General features: G+C 39.7%; 2 protein-coding genes across 2 annotated transcripts in view; one reads left to right on the top strand and one right to left on the bottom strand.

The window, feature by feature from the left end:
- The window catches only part of LOC116321516 (gamma-aminobutyric acid receptor subunit beta-3-like), a 76,817-nt gene extending 71,033 nt beyond the window's left edge, over window positions 1-5,784 (bottom strand). Inside the window, exon 1 of the mRNA XM_039607116.1 lies at window positions 5,766-5,784. The gene's annotated coding sequence lies outside the window, so the exon portion shown is untranslated. The remainder of the gene's footprint in view (window positions 1-5,765) is intronic.
- The window catches only part of LOC116321511 (gamma-aminobutyric acid receptor subunit alpha-5-like), a 34,276-nt gene that overhangs the window by 4,875 nt on the left and 6,392 nt on the right, over window positions 1-23,009 (top strand). The window contains exons 5-7 of the mRNA XM_039607118.1: window positions 1,955-2,175; window positions 7,818-7,900; window positions 14,810-14,953. Coding sequence (XP_039463052.1) covers window positions 1,955-2,175; window positions 7,818-7,900; window positions 14,810-14,953 — 448 coding nt within the window. The remainder of the gene's footprint in view (window positions 1-1,954; window positions 2,176-7,817; window positions 7,901-14,809; window positions 14,954-23,009) is intronic.

The raw sequence follows: 23,009 nt of genomic DNA, 5'->3' as shown, positions 1-23,009 counted from the left end.
CTGTGTGATCGAGGCATGCAAATCGAATGGAAAGCTTGCACGTTCAAAAGCACGTCAGACGAACATTTTAACGGTCACCAGTGGGTTTCACCTTTAAGAACTGGGATGTTTTTAGTTTTGTATGTGCCATGCCTTTAATATTCTGCACCATTAATAAGGGTGAAAGATGTCACAGCGCACGGCAGAGATTGGAGAATCTTTTGAGACATTTACAAGCAACCTCCAAAGAACCATGATCAGCATAAAAGGGCGCAAGTCGCAGTGAACAGAACAGAACGGTGTGGCCGTTCTTTTGAGATAAAGTACTAATGTTTACTATTAAAAGCCCCTATTATTAATATTAATGTGAGGGTTAAGGTCGTGTCCATTCCTCTTTTAGTGGCTGTGTAAACGTGTAGTTTTAACCACTGTTCAAAATCATATTTAGAAGTAATTTACAAGTAATTAATCTATTTATGCTTGTGATTTATTGGTAGATCGGCATTTAGAAATAATGCCAAAGACATGTATAAGAATCAGTGTAACTAGCTGATAGATGGATGATATTAGCTGTACCATGTACAGGATGGGGACGTCTTTTCTTATTAGTTAGAAATTCCTATTGCATTTCTAATGTTAGTGATTAAATATGCTTTCTTTACAATTCTCAGCTATAACTATACCAAGTTTTGGGCTATTTAATGATGTATTCTTTTATTTCCTTTTGGCACTCTTGTCGCTCCATAGACTTATTACAACTTGTCTGAAATGAATCATCTCTTTATTAATCCTACGAACTATAAGGTTCTACCTGGATAGTAGAAAGACTTAAATCTCCCCTTTCATTAAATCTCCCATTACACCCTCCCCCACACAGCAGTGATCAGACTTGCTACTTTGTCAGAGGAGCATGATTGATTGATTAATTGTGGCAGGAGACCTGAATGTTTCTACAGTCCATAAAAGCTTATATGTGAGCCCGATGACGGTGTCATTATTCAGCGAGCTGCCGTGTTGGTTTAGTTTCTTGCTCGTTTGTTTTTCCAAGCTCAAAGCGAGTTGATATTTCACACATGAGCAAACTCAAGATGGATTTAAATGCTGCCGTGTTTAATCACAACGCTGCAAAGTCTTCATCGATTTATGAGGACATACAGGAGGATCTGTTTTCCCTTTAGCTTGTCCTTTATGTCACATTTTCAATGTGAGAAAATTTTTTTTCTTTATTCAGTTTATTTAGGTTTTGTTCAGGGGGAAAAAAAATCACACTGATGACGTAGAATCTCAAAAACTGACAAAACGGGTGTATTAAATATGATACACTTTGGTTTGAGAGGTTAAAAACACAGCCAGAGGAAGATCTGTTCCCTTTAGCATCCTCAGTGATAAAGTAATCAGCTGACACACTAGTACACAAGCCAGTTGCACGTGATTACTCACAGCACAGCACACGGCTAAATCTTCTCATATTTTTTCCTTTTTAATCCCGTTTAATAAAGCAAACTGCACCTGTTAACACTGTGATGTTTCTTTTTTAAAATTGTTCCCCACAGGTTTGTAATCAGGGGATAAAGAACATAACCATTTTAACAGACATGCATCTGATACTATTTTTAAAAAAATCTCCACAAAAGGACTTTTTGCTTCTCTACAAAATCCAGGGTTAGACTTCCAAGCTAGGTTTGAGGTCAATGGCGACGATGACGTTAACCTCAGGAGGTTGACATCCACCAGGTCACTAGTGACCAGTCTAGGTTTAGGGTTGGGTTTTGTTTGAGTCACATACCAAACAGGCAGATTTCACATGCAGTGTCAAACATGCATGATACTAACCTAACCCAAGACAAGTGGTTTAGTAGCTGGTGGATGTTTTGAGGTTAAGAAGGTTGATTTTATATTTTCTACATGTTTCGTTTGGGTGCTTTTTCACTTAAAACCCAACCAGGATCTTTTTCCCCTCTGCTGTTCGCCTTAGGAGTACACCATAGACGTGTTCTTCCGTCAGAGCTGGAAGGATGAGCGCCTGTGCTTCAAAGGGCCCATGGAGATGCTGCCATTAAACAACCTGCTGGCCAGCAACATCTGGACCCCAGATACTTTCTTTCTTAACGGCAAGAAGTCTATAGCTCACAACATGACCACGCCCAACAAGCTGCTGAGGCTCAAGGATGACGGCACCTTGCTTTACACTATGAGGTATGATGGATTCCCTGTATAACGAGCTGTGACTAAGAACAAATTATCAAAAAACCTTCACATTCAGAAGCAGCGTGTAGACGTACAGAGGCTCAAGGTTTCTCAGGATTCTGAAGTGAACCTCATAGTTATCTGTCCTCCATCATTTACTGAATAATAGACCAGACAACAGCAGCAAGGCCAATATTACACAATAAAGCTTTGAATGTAGAAAAATTGATATGCGACTCAGCCTGCAGGAGAATACTGACATCCAGTGGACAATGAGAGGTATGATTCCTCGTAGAGATAGTTCATACCAGCAGTAAGCCTATTTAAACACTTTTATTCCTTTAGTTTTTTTTTTCCTTTCGCTAATGCTGAAAGTCACAGACCAAATCTCTTTCCAGGGAGATCATTCATTATGAAAAAGCGTCCTTGTTGTGAACTCGTTTTTGGCAGTAATTTACTGGTAAGTTGGAGCCAGGAAGGGAGGAAAAGTAGGCCAACAGAGACCTCCAAAAGGGTGATCGCTATACGCTAAACCACTAGCAGATATGGATAAACACCAGTGTAGTCTAAGCTTTAAAAATGAGGAAAGAAAGCGTAGTGAAAGCACCCCTCTGACAGAAATTATCATGTTCCTGTTAGCAGGTCACAGAGTGACCTTTCGACCAGTACATTAAAATAATTCTGTGCTCATTCTCAGAAGTCACTGCAGCTGCAGGTCTTAAACAGAGACTCCATCACGGATGAGAGCACCTCATCTGACACCCACAGGGGGAGTAACGCTGCACGGAGGGCAGATTATCTGTGTGCTGCCCCCGGTGACATATATACGTTTCCAAAAGAGGACACATTCACACGTAACACACATGAACCAACACAAAAGCACACACACTGCGGGTGTGAAGCACGTTGTAAGCTCTAACATGATGCTAACCTTTGACCTCAGAGCTTAATAAGTAAAGGGTTGCGTGACTGGTTCATCTCTGTAAGTGTGAAGTGATGGAAATGTATGGAGACGTACATTTATATTCAAATGGAAAAAAATGCAAATGCACAAGTGTGTTGTTGAATCTAAAAACGGCATCTGATCCTCTGTCACAGTAGAACAGAAGCAGCAGTAGGCTTGCTTTTAATCGTGTGATTGTAACTGAACATTTGTCGTTACCAGCAGTGCTTAACCGTGAGCAGTTTTCCACATTATACACACACACACACACACACACACACACACACACACACACACACACACACACACACACACAAAACATCAGGATCAGGGTACTTTAAGGTAACAGCTAACTGCAATAGCTAGCTAGCTAGCTGGACACCTACTATCTAGGTAGATAGTTAAAGTTAATAGAGGCCAGAACAATGTTTTTAATGGTGGTTGACAAACAGCTTGTCATTGCATATCAGCAAGCACCTGGAGCCAACAAAGAAAATAAATATATCTATAATCACAGAAACTAGTCAATTTTTTAAGAGCTTTAGTCTCTATTGGAACATCATGGAAAATCATGAAAATCCCTCTCGCTAAACATGCCCAAAATATAAATGCAGGTCAGAGTGTGTACAATTAGCTCAGGATTCAGATACTTAGGCTACGTTCACACTGCAGGTCTTAATGCTCAATTCCGATTTTTTGATCAAATCCGATTTTTTTGTCTGCTTGTTCACACTACAAATAAAATGTGACAGCAAACGTGCTCTAGTGTGAACGCTCAAAGCGGCCCGCATGCGCAAAAGAAGACGTCACACACACCACGCTCTGTTTAGACCCAGACCAAACAGTATTGTTTGACTGATGGCCCTTAATATAAAGACTTGTTTCAGACTTTACGTTTCCCAATTTTGCTTAAAGTTATAAAGTTATTTTGTTATTTACATATGGCCTAATAATGATCCTTCTTGCTGTTTTAGAGGATCGGTGCTTCAAAGGATAATCTGCAGATTTCTGTCAGAATCTGCAGATTATACAGTACAAATAAAATGTTCACGTTTCTCCAACGTTGTCTTCCCAACAGTTTCACTAACATCCACACTCAATGGCCAGGAAGTGTTCACGATGTCTTCTCCGGCGCTGATAATTGGCATCTGTCTTATGTCAGTGACGTAAAAGACGGATTTAATGCGACATCACCATTCAAACAGCAGTTGCTTTCTAAAACATCAGATATGTAGCGGATTCAGTACCACATACGAAAGTGACCCAGGTCGGATTTGAAAATATTGGATTTGTGCCGTTCACACTGTCATACCATGATCGGATATGGGTCGCATAGGGTCAAAAAAGTCAGATTTGATGCGCTTTCGCCTGCTGTGTGAACGTAGCCTTAGATAGCACTCAGTTTCAGACACTGTTTGCTTTTGAAGTCATGGCCTGCACCAAGGCCAATTATAACATAAATAACATTGAATATTGTACACAGTATGTGGAGTTATGAGTTATTCACATCTTCGCACTCTCAGTGTATTGAACATGTCAGTCCCCATGTATACAGCAGATTAACACACTCAGTAAACAGAGGTGCAGACATACTGTCATTCACAGTAACTGCACATTATAAGACATTTACACACGCCCCACATTTCTTCAGCAACATGCATGGGTGTCAGTGAAAGCTCATCAGTTTTCTCCTCTAAATGCAATTGCGGCACCGTATCATTTGAAAACCATTACTCAGCGGAGAAGCGGACGGGTTTACAGAGCAAATTTCTATGCATTTGTCTCCATGGATAATTCTTAAAATGCCACTTCTCTCAGCACACCGCAAGCTTAATGCATACCAGTCAGATTGCAGTCATTATAGGCAGATACCAGATAAGCTGCTACATCAGCTGTATGGAAGCTCTGTATTACTCACGCAGGGAGTGCATTGCACACCATTGTCATTAGGTACAGCTCAGTTGCCATTATCATTTGTGCTGATGTGCTGCTATTGCCTATAGACTCTCTGACTAATCATTTGAACATAACACCACACTCACTAATATGTTATATGAATTGTAATGGCAGGTTCTTATCAAACTGTATTTTTTTTTTTAACGTTTTAACACTTTCAACTGTTCTTCCTTTGTTATTCACACCTTATATTGATTATATAACTGTGGAACACTCTCAGAATTATGGGTACAGTGAAAGTCCCTATCCGTCCTACAGGTACAGTCCACATCAATGTTACCCCCAGGGCTAATTAATGGACCTTAAAGTATCTATATGTACTTTTTTGATGGCCAGAAAGTAAATATGTGGTCCCAAACTGTAAAATTGAGATATTATTTCCTCTGGCGTTTAACATCCACCAGAGTGCTGAAGCACTTAAAGTTACAGCTGAGGTCACACGTTTATGTAGGGGCATAGTTTAAAAATTTAATGATTTTATTGTTTCTACTAAATTGTCACCAGCTGTTTAAAACTGGTCTTTGTTATATATAAAATATTGTCGTGTTGGTGTTGTTCCCAGATCATCATGAAAATGTTGTTTCAGGGTCAACATTGCAAGTGACCAATCAGAATGTTGTGACGTTATTCTTTTGCGCACCAAGCCATTCGTGCATTTATGAAATTCCAGTGTTGCAAGGACAATATCAATTCTGCCTACCGTTTATTAAAGGGTTAGGATTAGAGTCAGGGTCCGTTGATCGGTGGACAGAGGCGGTTTCTCGCAGTTTAAGTACAGTTTTTTGTTTTACGGCGGTTTTTCCCGAAGTCGCAAAACTATGACGTCACAACATTCTGATTGGTCACTTGCAATGTTGATCCTGGAACAACATTTTCATGATGATCTGGGAACAACACCAACACGACGATATCAGATCGTGTGATGACAGTACCTTAGAGGGTACCCAATGGTTTATGTATAAATGAAACTCACTTACATAATTATGCCAGTAAATAAACTAGTACTGTGGTACTAGAGAGAGAGAGATAGTTCAGATAGCCTCCTTCGGTGACCCCCCCCCCCGGCCTAAAGGTACAAGGTGCTTTATTTTCTGAGCGTGTAGTACAAGGAGTTTTCAAAATGTGCCTTTTAGTGTGAAAAGACAGATGGTGCGGCATTGTGGCTTGGTGGGTAATACAGCATAAAGCTCCTGGACTTTCTGGCTCTGTCGTCCGACTTCTCCAACTTTTCTGCAAGCTCAGGCATACCAGAAACTTTCGATTTCCCATCGCTGTGTGAGCGGCCACGTGTTGGTCTGCTTCTGTGCGGCGCGTGGCTTTAAGTTCAAGCCCATGCCTGCCTTTAAGGCACGCAGGATAAGTCTAATCCATTATTTAAACTAGATCCGCAATGAGATGCCTGGCTTTTGACTTTTAAAGGCACCGAGTTAGACTCTGCTCTCTTTACAGCCATCCTGGCTAATGGGGCTACATGAATAATTAGAACATGGTATAATAGCCAACAGCCATGTTCTCATTTATTTATCCCAAAGACACTCTTTCCTCTTCCACGCAGAGAACCCTCGAGCTGTGTCGACACAGTTGGATGGTACTGCACTGATGTGGAAAGCAAACCGAGCCCCCACCCCCACCGCCACGAAACATTCGCCTTCGCTAGGCCCAGAAGTGCAGAAGTGGCCTCCTGTCCCACTTTGTTCTGCTTCGTTCACCTTAATGATATAATTGGGAAACCTCCTGCAGTCGCCGCATACTGTACAGGCAGGAGGTACTGGAGCGTAAAACAAAAACACGTCCCATGTGGATTGCGCCCCATCCTCGGTGACACATTTGTCAGAAAGATTATAATAGAGTTCAGCTAAGAGGAAAAATAGCTGCTACTCTGTGACTAATGTTGAGGTATGCATGAGCGGCTAAAGCAGAAAACAAGTCCAACGATTCATTTCATCTAAACGTATGTTTGTGTGCACTTAGTTTATCCTTCATTCAGCCCATTAACCTCATTGTAGTCACATCACCGCTGCGCTGTGTTATTATTTGTCATCACGCAAAGAGCGGAACTACCCAGAGGGATTTGATTTAATCTGGGACAGATAGCTAAAAAAAATAATTATGTTTTGTGTGTTGTTGGTTTGTATGCCTGATTTAATTAATCTGGCTGCTCTTTCAGGGCACAGAGAGGTGTCGTCACAGCGGCTGAAGTGATAACGCCATGTCTCGGATGACTGTGAATACCCAGTAACAAATAAAACATAAAAAAAAAAAAAAAAAAAAACTGTCATTATGTTTATTGAGGATTTGAATGAGTGGAAGGTGATTGATGAACATCATCAAATCATGCTAATGCTCTCATTTGTTTTTAATAAAAATGTGTTTGCCTTAAGGTCAGTTCAGAAGAAAACAAAACTGAAGCAACCTCAGTTCTTTTTTTTAATTTGGGGGGGGGGGCAACCAAGCCCTCTGACCACCAGGTGGCAGTATTGTCACTTGTGTGCTAAGGGAGAATTGCTGGACTTGCAAGTGTCATGCATAAGAGTGCACCACCATTTTACTGTTATGAGAGGTGTGATTAATTTCCTGGCAATTTCACCTACTGATAGCACTGATTAAAAAACAAAAATATCTTAAACAATGTGTGTTTTCAGGTCCCTTCTATTCTGTATCGCTCCCTTTATGGTAGATAGCTGAGTAAAAGATGTGACGCACCCCTGTGTTACACTATAAGTGACTTACTGTGTTATGTGTTTTGTCTTAGATTGACCATATCAGCAGAATGCCCCATGCAGCTGGAGGATTTTCCCATGGATGCCCACGCCTGCCCTCTCAAATTTGGCAGCTGTGAGTAAAAATACAAAAACAAAAAAAAACCCTCCTGTGAATGTCGAGCCCTATATTTATTTTCCTGTCTGCTAGTCCCAGCTACTATGATACACAGTGGAGATTTTCCAGTCCAATGCAGCGTTTTATACAAAAGTTTAATCTCAATTTAAAAAACAAAAAGAGGCTCTGTTTATTTTGGGGATAATTAATTCACTCATTATCGAGATTATCAAGATTGCTGAGTTTGCAATCCATGATTTTCTTTCCTTAAAGCAAGACTATTAGTACATTTTCCATTGTACCATACTTGTCACTTTTGTCTGCAAAGTTTTGAAAAGCAAAAATAAACTAAATGCAAAACTCTTAGATTTATTTAGTGTTATCTTTAGGTGCAATGTAGAGCTAAATGCTAAACTTCCACAGTACTTGGAAAGTAAGCTTTGGCATACTAGGCATCTTAGCAAAGAACCAGTTGTATCTTGACTTTTTTATACTTAGTTGCTAATAAATAATTTGTTTCCATTTCTTTAGTTTAATCAGTAGAAAATGCCAAAGGTAACACAGTTTGGGGTGTAAAGGACCATTTTTGAATCAATGAGGTAATTCCTAAAAGACTATAAAGCAAAAATGTGGTATATCTCAGCATGGTGTGCAATGTGTCCTTAACACATTTGAGGAAAGTGGACAAATGGAGGAACAAGAAAATTTGGAAGGAAAAATCAGCAGCATACAAACAGTTTTATAGAGTCATGAATCCCTAATTTTAAAATTTTGCTTCAAGTTGTTGTCCGTATGTACAGAGGTGTTCAGGATTAAGCTACAATAGTGAGTGTCTACAGCCATCTGTAAAACACGCTGGTGCCTCTGTCATGGTTTGGGGCTGCTTTTCAGCCAGTGCTGTTACAGCTTCATTTTTCAACAATGAAGAATAAAGAAGAATGATCCCAAACACACTGCCAAGGCAGTAAAAGAGTACCTAGATAGAAAATCACTCAGTGGAACACTATCAGTCATTGATTGGCCTCCTCAGAGTCTGCACCTGAGCACTGTGGAAGCGTTGCAGGATCAATTGACAGAAAATGTAACATAAGGCAACTAACATCTTAAGATGAGCTTTGAATGTCCCTCAAGAAGCCTGGAGAGCTATTCTCAAGGATGTCCTCAAAGACATTAGAAGAAGACGTTCTTAAGAAAGCTAAGGCTATGTGTAAAAATAATAATGGTCTTACCCAATATTGACTTTGAAGCATGTGTCTGTCTGTCTGTCTGTCTGTCTATCTTCTCAACACATAAAGACATGAGGAATCGCTCTAGACATTTGCACTGCACCCTATGTGTATTTAGTATTTAGCTAAGCTCAATGCTAAACTACAGTTGTTTAGCAGTTTGTTAGAACATCAAATCGAGAAAAGTCAAAGTCAGTGAAAAGACTCGAGGATATCAGTTACATAGCTGAAGACCTACTAAAGATGTACCTAAACTTTATCTTTTAGCTTTCTGAGTCTATATTTATGGCTCTGTATCAACTATTAAAAACTTCTGAAGGGAAGAGATTACCGAAGTCCTCCTACGCTTAATTAGGTTAATGACTGGAAGGGTTGTCCCCAATGCCCTCTTAACTTGACGCCTTGTCTGTGTGCCCTCCCAGCAAGGACATATATAGAAACTTGAGTGGCCCTGTGGGTATTTAAAGACGGAGCTGGCCAAATGCCACACCTAAGGAGCCTGTTGCACTAAAAGGATGAGACTCTTATGCCTAGATTTTCAGTGAGATACAGCCCGCCCACTTTCACCACGTAAAAGAAGCACATCGGATTGCAATCCAATTATGGAAGCTGCTGGGCTTTCCCATGGCAAAATCTAACCTCTCCCCCTGCATTAGCCCACAGGTAAATGGTGTCACTGTGCAATAGCAACAGGCAAAGGTGCTCTTTCATCGTTCAGTATCATTATAACTACACGATGCATTGCTAGAGCTAACAAAATAACTTTTCTGCTGTATCCTGTTTTTACCATCACATTCATTGTAATGAGTTAATCATCAATGAACCAATGTTCTCTCAGTATGTTTTCAGTTACAGCTACCAGAAGCTTTAGTTAAAGTCATCACCATGGAAAGCTCGCAAACTAGCTTTCACTTGATCTTGTCATCTTGCTATCTGGTTTTATCTGTAACAGAGTGCAGTAGGTGGATATTAGATATCTCAGTAACCTGAAGCTTTACCTTTGCTTGTCGTAAAAAGTCTAGATTTCAATGGAGTCATTTTTACCTGATAAAACTTTATAAGTATTTTGCTTTGTAAAGCAAATAGCAAAAACTTCAGTCAGTACTTTCCAATTGGATTAATGCATGACAAGCACAGTCCTGGGTCATAGTCATAAAAGTCTATTTTCTATAGGCCTCTATATCCTCTCCCTTTGTGACATTGTAACGATTTATCATGCTATTAAAGCATGGAGGTTTACTGTACACTAAGTCATCCTGGGTAAAGGGTAACTAATCCCTTACTCTGACCTACTAATTTAGCTTCTGTACAGCCTTAAGCTCTACAGTTCTCAAATATACACTGAGGATATACACTAAGAGGAGTAATACTAATCAGTAATCAGTGGGCCTATAGTCTATTTTTTTTATGTAGTACTTCTCAATTCAGTTAAGTTCACCAGGACTACACGACTTCAAAACAGTTAAAACAAGTCTGCAGAATTACATACTGGAGACCATTAAAGACAATAGAGCTATAAAAAAAATCCATGATGAACTGACTAAAAAAACAAGACAGTTCTGACAGTCATATAGCATCTGCACCAAGGGCAATAGAGACAGATGAACAATTGCCAAAGAAAACTACTTTCTGCAAAATTGCTGTGTGATTACCATAATTGACGGCTCTGTGATAGAAAAAAGGGCCAGTCATTTGGAACTTTGCAAAGCTGGTGTTTATGGATAGGCGGGTGTTTAGAAATTCCTCGTTCCATGAAACGGGGCATAAAAATGCAGATGATGATGTGAGGTGTGCAAAACCTGAGCCACATAGCGGTGGGAAAAACAATCAAGTGCGGTCTAATGACTTAGCCTGCCTTCCCTTCAACCCACAATGATCCCACTGAATGGCAGTGAATCATTTTATGATTGTTCTCCTTCTTTAAGCCTTTATATATTCTAAGATATGAATCTCTGAATTATTTCTGTAATCCCACCAATCAGAGCTCAACTTCGCCTACTCTGTAATGACAGCCTGTTGAGGAGCCAAAGTTTGACCCTGACCTCTGGACTGCCACCACCATTCAAATGATGTTACTTGTCATTTACTCAAACACCTATAATTACACTTCGCAAGCAATATTTTGTAGTCACGACAGTTTCTGACTATGTGTTCCTATACTTGTCTATATATAGGCGGTAAAACAATTACTTCCTTTTTCTTGGTGCCAGGTCTCACATAAGCCCTCACATCAAATAAGGGGAGGCATCAAATTGGAAAAATCAACTAGGCTAAATATCAGCCTTGTTCCACATTTCAGCACCAGTGCTGGTCAATGGAAATCAGAGCATTCAAAGTAAAGTTTATGTGCTTCACTTCGCCGGGGCATGCAGATCTCAGGATCCATGGGTGTGCTGCCAAAGTGCATTTACACATTGGCGACTTAATTCATTATTCAATCAATTATGTTAGACATGGAAATAGGATCAGCCGGGTCCTATTGGCAAATCAAACTCTTTTTCCTTTTTTTTTTGCAACAAAGACAAAGAGAGATGATTTACACAAGCAGTGATAATTTCGTTACCCAATAATTTCCGGCATAGTTTTCATGAAGGACCTTTTTTCAGACAAAAACAAGGCAGTAACTAAATAAAAACTAATGCATGAGGAAACAACCTATGATGGAAAGTACTGACCCTTTCATCAGCAAATAAACGAGATGAAAATATTCTGGAGAGATGAGATTCAAGTTGGTGCTCAAGTTGGTCTACCTCATGTTGGAGGCCGGTTGTACTGCTCTGTCAACAAGGAGCTGGTGCTTTTTGTCCTCTGTTTGTATTTCTAATGCCTTTCTGACTTATGCTTATGTGTTGACTCATGTGCCTAATCAGCTTGGTGGCTACAATGCCTGAGAGGAACGTTCATGTTTTGAAAAAGTAGGTAATTGGGTGGTCGTTTGATGGTGGAGGTCGTTCATGAGTAGGATTGTTCTTTCCTGTCTACCTGTGCAACCTCTATAGGGTCCGGGTATCACCTCATGCTACCAATAGAGAAACCGACCCTAGTCAAATCCAAAACTAGTGAACAGTCAGAAGGAATGAGGTGGGAAAAAATGCCAGTAGCCTCCAGCTGTAAAATCATTCCTGTTTTGGGGGTTGTCTCATTGTTGCCCCTTTGGTGCACCAGTGATTCATTTCATTAACACCAAAGCAATTTAAACTAATTAACACCCCCCTCTCCCTCTTACCTGACCAGATCTTTATCCCCAGAAGTTTAAGTGACTTGATGCCATACTAACCTCATGGCTTTTCTACAATCATCTGTAAAACATGGTGGAGACTCTTTCATGGTTTGGGGCTGTATTTCAAGCAGTGGTGTTGGGGATGTTTCCAAAATTGATGGAATTGTGAACAGAACAGTTCCATTAGATTTTGATCCACCATGCTATACCACCTGGAAAGCTTCTGTTTGGCAGCAGCTTCAGTTTTCAGCATGACAATGATCCCAAACACACTGTCAATGCAGTAACAGCATAATTGGATAGACGAACACACAATAGAACACTATCTGGATGGATTGGCCTCCCCAGATATCATGATGACAGAGAACAGAAGAAAAGGCAGCAGAAAAGCCTGGAGAACTATATCTGAAGACTACCTGAAGAAATTACAAGAAATCTTGTCTAAGGAACTTTAGGCTATATTGAAGAGTATAGGTGGTGATATCAGCTGTGGACTTTCAAACTTGTTTCGACCTTATAAGCTGTATACTGTACATTTCAATAAATTGCTGCACCTATTTCCCATTTCCCTAGCTACATATGTAGAACAACGGGTTGCTCAAGACTCTTGCGTAGTGTTGCTTATATACTTTATATGTACTGCAGGTGATAGCTGAAACAGTCAGCGACAGCACAAATGGGCTAGCTGACAGTGAGAGCCAGCTAGCTGGCTAACTTCATAACAATTCAAGTATCTTTTTAAAACAACCATAAAGGAGCTCTTTATGAGACAGAAAGCCTACATGTATGATAACTCACCACGACTGAGCTGCTAATATCTGCCTAGCCTGTGCATCCAGCTACAGAGAATTTTCAACTAGTTTTCAACAGAAATAAACTTAAGTAACATAATTGATGGAATTAACATGCTCCTCGACCTTTAAATGCTCAGTTACTACAGTATGCAGCAAGTATTGCTGTTATTTAACGTTTATGCCCTACTGAATATTGATTTGTCAGTAACTTGTAAGGGAAAACACACTTTGCCTTTTGAAATCGTCCACTTTTACTTTCTTTAATAATTCAGACAGCTGCACTTAGAGTATGTGTGGAACTGCAGTAATTTATGACTCCGACTGAGCTGTAGCTGCTTTTGCCTCACCCACAAGAAGGAGCAGCAAAGCATTAAGCATAAAGTGTTGAGAAGTTGGCAGAGGTGCACTGTCTTTCCTGCCAAAGTCTTTAGCTTTTCCTTTGCCTAATGAAATTCGCCAGTAATCCCTTATCGCAATCTAACTACCCTCCAATTAAAGGTCTCGGCCTTTGGCCTGACCATGCCCAATTTTAAACACTACATACAGTCTGGAGCACTACCCAGCTGCCAAGTGAACACCCAGAATGGAAATACTCGGGTCAAGATGTTTTCTGCCAGCCTAAAATAGACAATGCCAATGCTGTTACACAAGAACAAGCCATGCTTTCAGTTGTGTTTGTGACAGTCAGCATAATAAGTTGTTTTAATGCAATTTCAGCTCTTCTTGTGTTGTATTAATAGATTTAATGTGCATAATTGTCTTTTTCATGCCTCCAGAAATCTCTTGATGAGGAAACAACACTTGGCTGCACCAATTTCACCGTGCACGCCTCTTTAAAAGTTGTTTATCACTGCCAAAGAACTAATCACTGCTTTCTGTCCCCAGTATGAAATATGCAGCCTTTGGAAAGCATCAAAAGTAAAGAATAAATGCAAAATGAAGGCGTCTAGTGTAATTGGGCCCTCCTCCCTCATTATTTTTGCTCTCTGCAGATAATTCCTCTCCCACCTTAAACTTTCTGCTTCTCAAATGCTTTCCATAGTATTCGCCAATCTTTTCCAAATCTTGACATGACCATAATTAAGTTTTTGGGTTTTTTTCTTTTCCTTTCACCATTTTCTCCTCCTCAAAGTTGTTGTTAGTTTTTTTTTGTTTTTTTGTTTGGGGGGGGTACTCACAAGAGGGCCATGATAGATCAATGTCCAGCTATGGTGCAGTATTCAACATGAATCAGTGTAATAGCCAGAGATGCTTCACGGTTTGCTCGCTGTTTTCATCACAAGTGTGATGCAACACATTTTGGTTAATCTGACTCCGTCTGGGTCCTGCTGACAGGGAAGCTCACCCCTGACCCAGAAGTGTGGTTTAAACAAAAATAGACTAAAAAATCCGCCCGCACACACACACACACACACACACACACACACATACATTTTACAGGCATACTAGACAAATTCTGCTCTTGGCCTCAAGCCTGCAGTCTAATCAAAAAGTGCTAGAGAGGCTCTGCACCAGCTCCACACACGGCGAGCTACACATAATGAGTGATGACAGGGTTGTAACTCACTCTAATATGTTAATAATCTACTCTGCTGTAAACAAACAGGATTTCACTTCCGCTTTGAATGTCATCATATTAAGAGCAAAACACTTAAATCAGAATAATCTTTCCCTGTCTGTCTCTCAGATGCCTATCCTGTGTCAGAGGTCGTCTACACTTGGACTGAGGGAGCTAAAGAATCTGTGGTGGTGGCAGAGGATGGCTCTAGACTCAATCAGTATCATCTTGTTGGACAAAGTGCTAACACAGAGGATATACACACAAGCAGGGGTATGTGCTATTTTAATAACTCTGTTGTAATAATATTAACAGCAGTGTGCTTGTATTGCTAGTAGCGAAGTATTAAGAATGGATGGATTAGTGAAATAAGTTGTGGCAGAGATAAAATAATACAACTTAATCCCAAATGATGGAATATTTTGTGATGTTGGGGAAAAAACAGAGATTAGGTAACACAGCATAGTAAGAACTGGAGACCCAGTAGACAGTTACTGTATAGGATACATAGTACAATAAAAACAAAAATAGGATGACTAAGCTATCACCGTCGAACACAAATACAAGCTGTCAACAGGACAAACACTACACCGCTCATGAATAAGGATAGAAATATTTAATAATTTTCTGATTATTAACACACACAACAAATCCAACACTGCCTACTTGATCGTGCTACAAATTACAGGAGTTTTGTAAAGCTTAGTTTAACCAATAGTTTAGTTTAACTTAGTTTAGCCCATTTGTGTAGGCATATAAGGATACTTACATATGTTGCTGGTGTTAATGCAGTTTAGCTACGCAAGCTAGCAGTTACTATTTATAACTCGAGTACTTGTTATTGTACTCCAGTTATTGTACTGGAAGATTGTATTCATACAAACCTAGTATTACAACATTGTCTACATGTCCACATTTAATATGGGAACTTTATTTCTTGATCATAACTGTGGAATAAAATGACAAGCTAATGTTAGCTTCATTGCTTCAGCTAGCATCACAACAGAACTGTAAATATTCAGTGGCATCGAATCTGTACCTATGAACTAGGTTGTTTGGAACAACCTATAAAATGTATTTTTTGGCAGGAAAATGGGAAAATAAGTAGAGTGATTTACTGAAATATTAGCAAAGATAAATGAAAATACAGGCAAAAACAGAGTATGCATAAAACAACAAGTTGAAAATCTCAAATATTTGGTATGAGCAACTTTATTCTTCAACATAGCCCGAACTATTTTAAGCTAGCTTTTTTTAAGTAGTCTTCAAGAATAGGTCTCTTTAAGGACATTCAAAGCTTATCTTTGGATGTTGGCTGTTTTTGGTTTGTTGTCTGTCATGATGATGCCACTCTGCTTCAGTAATGTTAAGATAGGGGCTCTGGGGAGGCCAATCCATGACCGATCATGTTCCATTGTGTGTTTATTGAAGCTGTTGCCAATCAGATGCTTTTTAAATGCATTGTTTGGTCGATGAAAATCTGACAATACTTTGCTGGGCTCATAATTCTATCATTGAGAAGATCCCCAATATCGCTTGCTTCGGAGCAAGTGGCTGCTTTTTGTTCGGGCTTTTTTGTCCAGTGTGTTTTACCGATGACTGTAGACACTCACACTTACACTGTTATGTTGATTACACATAATAATTACAAGTTCAACTGAAACCTTTAAATTTACTTGGATTCATCACAACGTAAGAACTAATTTTCGGTCCAGTTTGGCCCTTCTTTTCTTCAAAAATGGCTTGAGGCTATCCTTGATACTGGCAAACAGCAAATGGGCCAATTTCCATGTGAGCACTCCTGTTCATCTCCTGTTCATCTTCTTTTGTCCTACGCTTGTCTAGTTTCCTCAAAGTGTACAAGTGTACATGATGTAACATTTGGCATTTTCAAACACATTGTGTTTGAAAAGCATCTTTTTACAAAGAGCCCAAACATACCATTTAAAATGAGTTCATTGATAAGCTGTCTGTTTCTATTTGTGTTAGTTGTTTTTTTATGCTTGAATGACATATAGGTCAGTGGTTTGAACAAAAAATGTTTCCTCTGCGAATGATCAGGTACAAGGACCGACCTTAAAACGAGTGAAAGAGGAGAGTGTTCAAACTATCATTCAAGAACACTTTAGAAATACAAGAAAGTCTGGTTCATTTGAAGGAAAATATAAAGAAATGATGGGTAGCAGAAGACTTATGCACAGTAGCGTATAATCTGATACATTATCTACACCTGATGCTGATATTTTCATTAAAAGGTGGAGGCACTGTAAACTGATCCACATATTCACGTCTTGCAGTTGTTATTCTGTAGCATTTTATCGGGATTCACTCTTTGTCCATAAACCTCAACTACTGTACAAAAACAATTAAAACCATATGATGTTATAAACTACTTGCACTATCCGTTATTTAAGTAATAATTCTGAGTCAGCTCTTTTTTACAGGTGAAGAGACCTTTGGACAGTCAGTATACAGGGAGTGCAGAATTATTAGGCAAGTTGTATTTTTGAGGAATAATTTTATTATTGAACAACAACCATGTTCTCAATGAACCCAAAAAACTCATTAATATCAAAGCTGAATGTTTTTGGAAATAGTTTTTAGTTTGTTTTTAGTTTTAGCTATTTTAGGGGGATATCTGTGTGTGCAGGTGACTATTACTGTGCATAATTATTAGGCAACTTAACAAAAAACAAATATATACCCATTTCAATTATTTATTTTTACCAGTGAAACCAATATAACATCTCCACATTCACAAATATACATTTCTGACATTCAAAAACAAAACAAAAACAAATCAGCGACCAATATAGCCACCTTTCTTTGCAAGGACACTCAAAAGCCTGCCATCCATGGATTCTGTCAGTGTTTTGATCTGTTCACCATCAACATTGCGTGCAGCAGCAACCACAGCCTCCCAGACACTGTTCAGAGAGGTGTACTGTTTTCCCTCCTTGTAAATCTCACATCTGATGATGGACCACAGGTTCTCAATGGGGTTAAGATCAGGTGAACAAGGAGGCCATGTCATTAGTTTTTCTTCTTTTATACCCTTTCTTGCCAGCCACGCTGTGGAGTACTTGGACGCGCGTGTGATGGAGCATTGTCCTGCATGAAAATCATGTTTTTCTTGAAGGATGCAGACTTCTTCCTGTACCACTGCTTGAAGAAGGTGTCTTCCAGAAACTGGCAGTAGGACTGGGAGTTGAGCTTGACTCCATCCTCAACCCGAAAAGGCCCCACAAGCTCATCTTTGATGATACCAGCCCAAACCAGTACTCCACCTCCACCTTGCTGGCGTCCGAGTCGGACTGGAGTTCTCTGCCCTTTACCAATCCAGCCACGGGCCCATCCATCTGGCCCATCAAGACTCACTCTCATTTCATCAGTCCATAAAACCTTAGAAAAATCAGTCTTGAGATATTTCTTGGCCCAGTCTTGACGTTTCAGCTTGTGTGTCTTGTTCAGTGGTGGTCGTCTTTCAGCCTTTCTTACCTTGGCCATGTCTCTGAGTATTGCACACCTTGTGCTTTTGGGCACTCCAGTGATGTTGCAGCTCTGAAATATGGCCAAACTGGTGGCAAGTGGCATCTTGGCAGCTGCACGCTTGACTTTTCTCAGTTCATGGGCAGTTATTTTGCGCCTTGGTTTTCCACACGCTTCTTGCGACCCTGTTGACTATTTTGAATGAAACGCTTGATTGTTCGATGATCACGCTTCAGAAGCTTTGCAATTTTAAGACTGCTGCATCCCTCTGCAAGATATCTCACTATTTTTGACTTTTCTGAGCCTGTCAAGTCCTTCTTTTGACCCATTTTGCCAAAGGAAAGGAAGTTGCCTAATAATTATGCACACCTGATATAGGGTGTTGATGTCATTAGACCACACCCCTTCTCATTACAGAGATGCACATCACCTAATATGCTTAATTGGTAGTAGGCTTTCGAGCCTATACAGCTTGGAGTAAGACAACATGCATGAAGAGGATGATGTGGACAAAATACTCATTTGCCTAATAATTCTGCACTCCCTGTATTTGTTTACCATCAGAGCGGATTTGAAATGAAACGGATGCAACTGAAATGCTGACTTTCAGCTTTAATTTAAGGATTCGGACAAAAATATTGCTCAGCTGTATTTATATACAAACTGCCCTATTTTCTGGAGCTAAAATATTATTGGGGAGTCGACTCTGTCTTATTTCTGTATTTTTTCATAAGTTAAGCAGGTTAAAGGTCCAGAGATGATTCCAACTGTGGCATTTGCATTTGGAAGTTGTTTCTGTGAACTGAAGCAAAGGTTGAAGGACCTCTTAAGGCAAAGGGAATATTCTATCCTTAGACTGGAAAACAAACATATCTGAAAGGGAGCAGAAACTCGTCAAATCAGCAGTTCGGCTCTTGCTGAGAAAAAAGAAAGCATTGGAGAGTTCGTCAACAGAAATAGGTCCTTAAATCCATAAAAGACAAAAGTGGTGGATGTCAGCAGGATCATTTCCACGGGAAAGACAAAAAACCCTCCACAGGATGCACCAAGTGTGGAAGTCACTGCATTGATTGCAAGACGCAAAACATTTATGTTTAGCTAGCCACACTAGCTTGTTGGACAGATGAAAATACAGCAGAGCTGGGAAGAAATAAAAGGAAAAAAGATCTAAAATGACTCGTAGTCTGAATAAAGTAGAGACAATTTGATGCAGGGATACACATAGTGTCATGAAACGCTGTGTGGCAGGCAGGAGATGAGGACTCAAAGTGCAGACTCACAGACTCAGGGGATGAACTCAAAATCACAGCTTTATTGGCTGGACACAGAGAAACGAGCATACAAAGTAAACTAAGCTAAACTGGGAAACAATGAACTAAAACTCACAGGGAGACACCGGGAGATCCACACAGCAAGAGGGTTGAAGAGACATTAACGACACGACAGTGAGCACAGGAAAACACAGGGCTTAAATACACTGAGGCAGTAATCAAGGGATGAGAGACAGGAGGGAAACACACCTGGGGAAAATCACAACTGACGAGGCAGGGGAAACGTAAACTGAACATACTCACGTAAGACAAGGACCTTCAGAATAAAGCAGGAAACTAACAGGCACAGGACCAGACAAGACACCATGGACAGACAGAGGGACATACGGGCAGAGAAGACTAAGCACCAGCAAAACTAAACATGAGGGCAAGATAACAAAGCCTAACCAGAAACAATAACCACCATCATCATCGTGCTACAGAATCAGAACATAATTATAATCAAAACAGTATCACAAAGAAACAGCATATAACTAATAATCCCGAGAATAGCCATACACATAAGAATTAATCCCTCACCAAGAATAAGACATATTCATAATCACAATCGCAGCACCAGAGGATAAGGAACAATCCATAATGCAGAAAATAAACCAAAACATAAGAAACTCAAAATGCTGGGTCGAACCGACCCAGGACCGTGACACATAGCTTCCTATGACACTAGGTCACAGGTGTTTGTTGGTGCTTTGACAAAACAAAAGTGTACTGAGCAGTGCTTGTACACACTGAGCGACGTGCAGTCAGCTTAACTGGGTGGCATCTCAGAGAACAGATGAACAATGAGCCAGACCATGCTGACAAAAGTACCCCAGGAGATTTTGAAAAATATATAAAAAAAGGTGGACTATTGTGCACGCAGCAACTAAACACTGCTACAGTAAAAGCCTCAGCAGGAAACCTTTTCTCTGCTGATTGGCCACGGGTTCCAGACTTCAGGAAGTCATCATCAAAGGATCACTGACAAAGTTTAAAAAAGATTTTATTACTATTATGTTAAATTGTTGCACTACATTTAATTCTCTAAAAAAAGGGACGGTACATAAGAATGTAATTGTTCATTAGTCAAGTCTATATTTTTTCTTAACCCCTTAACATCTGGATTTAAGAGGTTAAATTCAACTTTGGGTTAATTTAACTTTGATTGTTCAACTTCAAATACGTTGTGTTGTGTACAAAAATGATGAAAACTGTGCCACTGTTCAAAACTTTTTTTAAGTTATAAAAAAATCTTAAGAATTGTTATTTATTTATTATTTTCATTAAATAAAGAAACCTCAATCAGAACATAGTGCAAGCATTGCATTGTGTATTTTTCATTAGCACTGAGGTGAATTATGTTGCACAGTACGTGTAATAGCAAATAAGGTGATGTAACTAATTCTAGATTAGGGAAGATAAACACTGTGGGGAGAAATGGATGTGCTGCGAGGTGGAGAGGAAATGTGGGAAACATTATCAGGAGATCAGAGTCAATGAGTGGAGGCTAGTGGAGAGTAGCCTATCCCTCTCACAACCAGCTGTCTACAGGCTCGGACAGCCCTGTCAAACAACACTTATCCCTGCACACACGCACACACATAGAAGCATGCGCGCACATGCACACACACAAATTGAGAGAGACCTGAGTCCTAGGGTTAATCCCCCATCCAACCACCCATCAGCTTTTGCATAAGAAGATGACATCACAGATCAGTGAGGGATTGGCTGGGTGTGTCTGTGTGTTTGCCGGTGTGTGCATTTGTATATTTATCTTTGTATCAAATGTCGTCACTGTGACAGTCACACAGCAGGGTGATTGTGACAGTAAGCTCGAGGACCAGAAGTTACTTCTTTATTGTGGGGGTTAGGACTTTAAAGATTTTAGGCTTTAAGGTGAAGCGTTAAACCGGGTTGCTTTTACAGGAGACGTTTTACTTTAAGGTGATTATACAGGAAACGGTTTAAGTGAAAAAATAATCATAATAATAACAGTTTAGGTCCTCGCCAAGCTAGAATAAAAAAAAAAAGTGTGTGTGTTTGTGTGTGGCCTTTGTGCATGTTGGGATTGGACGACCTCACTTTGACACGTGGGGCTGGTAGGGTGCGGTGTGGGTGTTGAAAGTCATCTGCTTAATACTCTTATGTAAAACCAAACTGTAATACACTTTCCTCTAGTTTCTAGTAGAACCGTTATTAAAAGTGTGGATTTCCCCTCCTTTTTCTATTTGCGTACCACAGCTCTTTAAACATTTGCTTGGTGACTCAGTGGTTTAAGTGAAAGGCTAAAGCTCTTGTTGGTTAAAGGACTGATGGCTGCCTGGCTAGTAGGTTATGAGACTGAATGGTTTGACATGTTAATTAATGTGCTAGTTAATGGTAGAAGCTAGTAGCTCACAGAGTAACTGCATGTTTATTTCTAGGATCTACTAGGTTGAGGGTCAATTTTAGCCCAAACGTGTAGATGACACTTAATTTGAAAGGTAAGATCCTAAAATTTCAACAGCTTAGCATTTGGTTAAAACAAACCCAGTTCTAACCCTATGACAGGTGGACGTGAAGAGTGGTGGCTTCTTGCAAATGTGAATACTTTTTTTGTGTCAACATCGAGCCACCTGTACAGCTTTATACTTCCCGAGTTGACACGCATCCTGTACAGTACAGTAATGAAGGAAACCCCCAAGAGTTACATAAGTGTCGTCTCTAACTGCTATACTGAAAAAAATTTGGTTGACTAGTTGATTCTAGAAACATGGTTTAAAGACACAGTAATGTAGTTACAGTAAAAGGAAAAAAATGGTGAGAAATTCATCCACTGTACATTGAAGCTATTTCACTGATCTTTACAAACCTGTGTTTACATTTAGAGCTAATTACCGAGTTATGTGCTTAACCTGTTAATATCCACCAGGTCACTAGCAACCTGTTTTTGACTTAGAGTTTAGTGTAGGTTTAGCCACACGCTAAATTATGTGATTTTCAAAAAGTAGTAAATGTTATACTTCAAACTATTAAAATTTGTTTAAAGCATCTCCATTTGGATCATTTTTTGTTTGCTTAGTTGCATATTTCTGCCACTAACACCACACAGAAAACCCTAAAGCAGGTACAAGTGATTTGAGTTTTTGGACAAATATAAACAAATTGATTGTACTTGCACAAAAAGTGTCCTAAAATATAGCCACCCAGCCCCCAAACTAACATATAGAGGGCTGAGGCTGGATGTAGACCATGTGGCTTCAGTCCACATTGGCTTTGCAGTGAGCATTGCCTTCATCCACTGGAGCACATGGGTGTGCAAAAAGTCAGAGCAAACCAAAATATCACACTATCTAAAATTTTTTAATTTATTGTCAAATGAAGCTGTAAGAATGTGGCATCATCCAACCCTTTGGAGCATAAATTAATCCAACTGATTCCTTCTCGTATGGGTGATCAGATATAAACAATATATACTCTAAGTATAATAACTATGATACAGTATGTATGTTCATATGTTGTATTTGATAGTACTAATGATATTACCCAAA

This window comes from Oreochromis aureus, linkage group 23 (genome assembly GCF_013358895.1).
Source record: "Oreochromis aureus strain Israel breed Guangdong linkage group 23, ZZ_aureus, whole genome shotgun sequence".
Classification (NCBI taxonomy): domain Eukaryota; kingdom Metazoa; phylum Chordata; class Actinopteri; order Cichliformes; family Cichlidae; genus Oreochromis; species Oreochromis aureus.
This window is presented reverse-complemented; position numbering and strand designations above follow the sequence as displayed.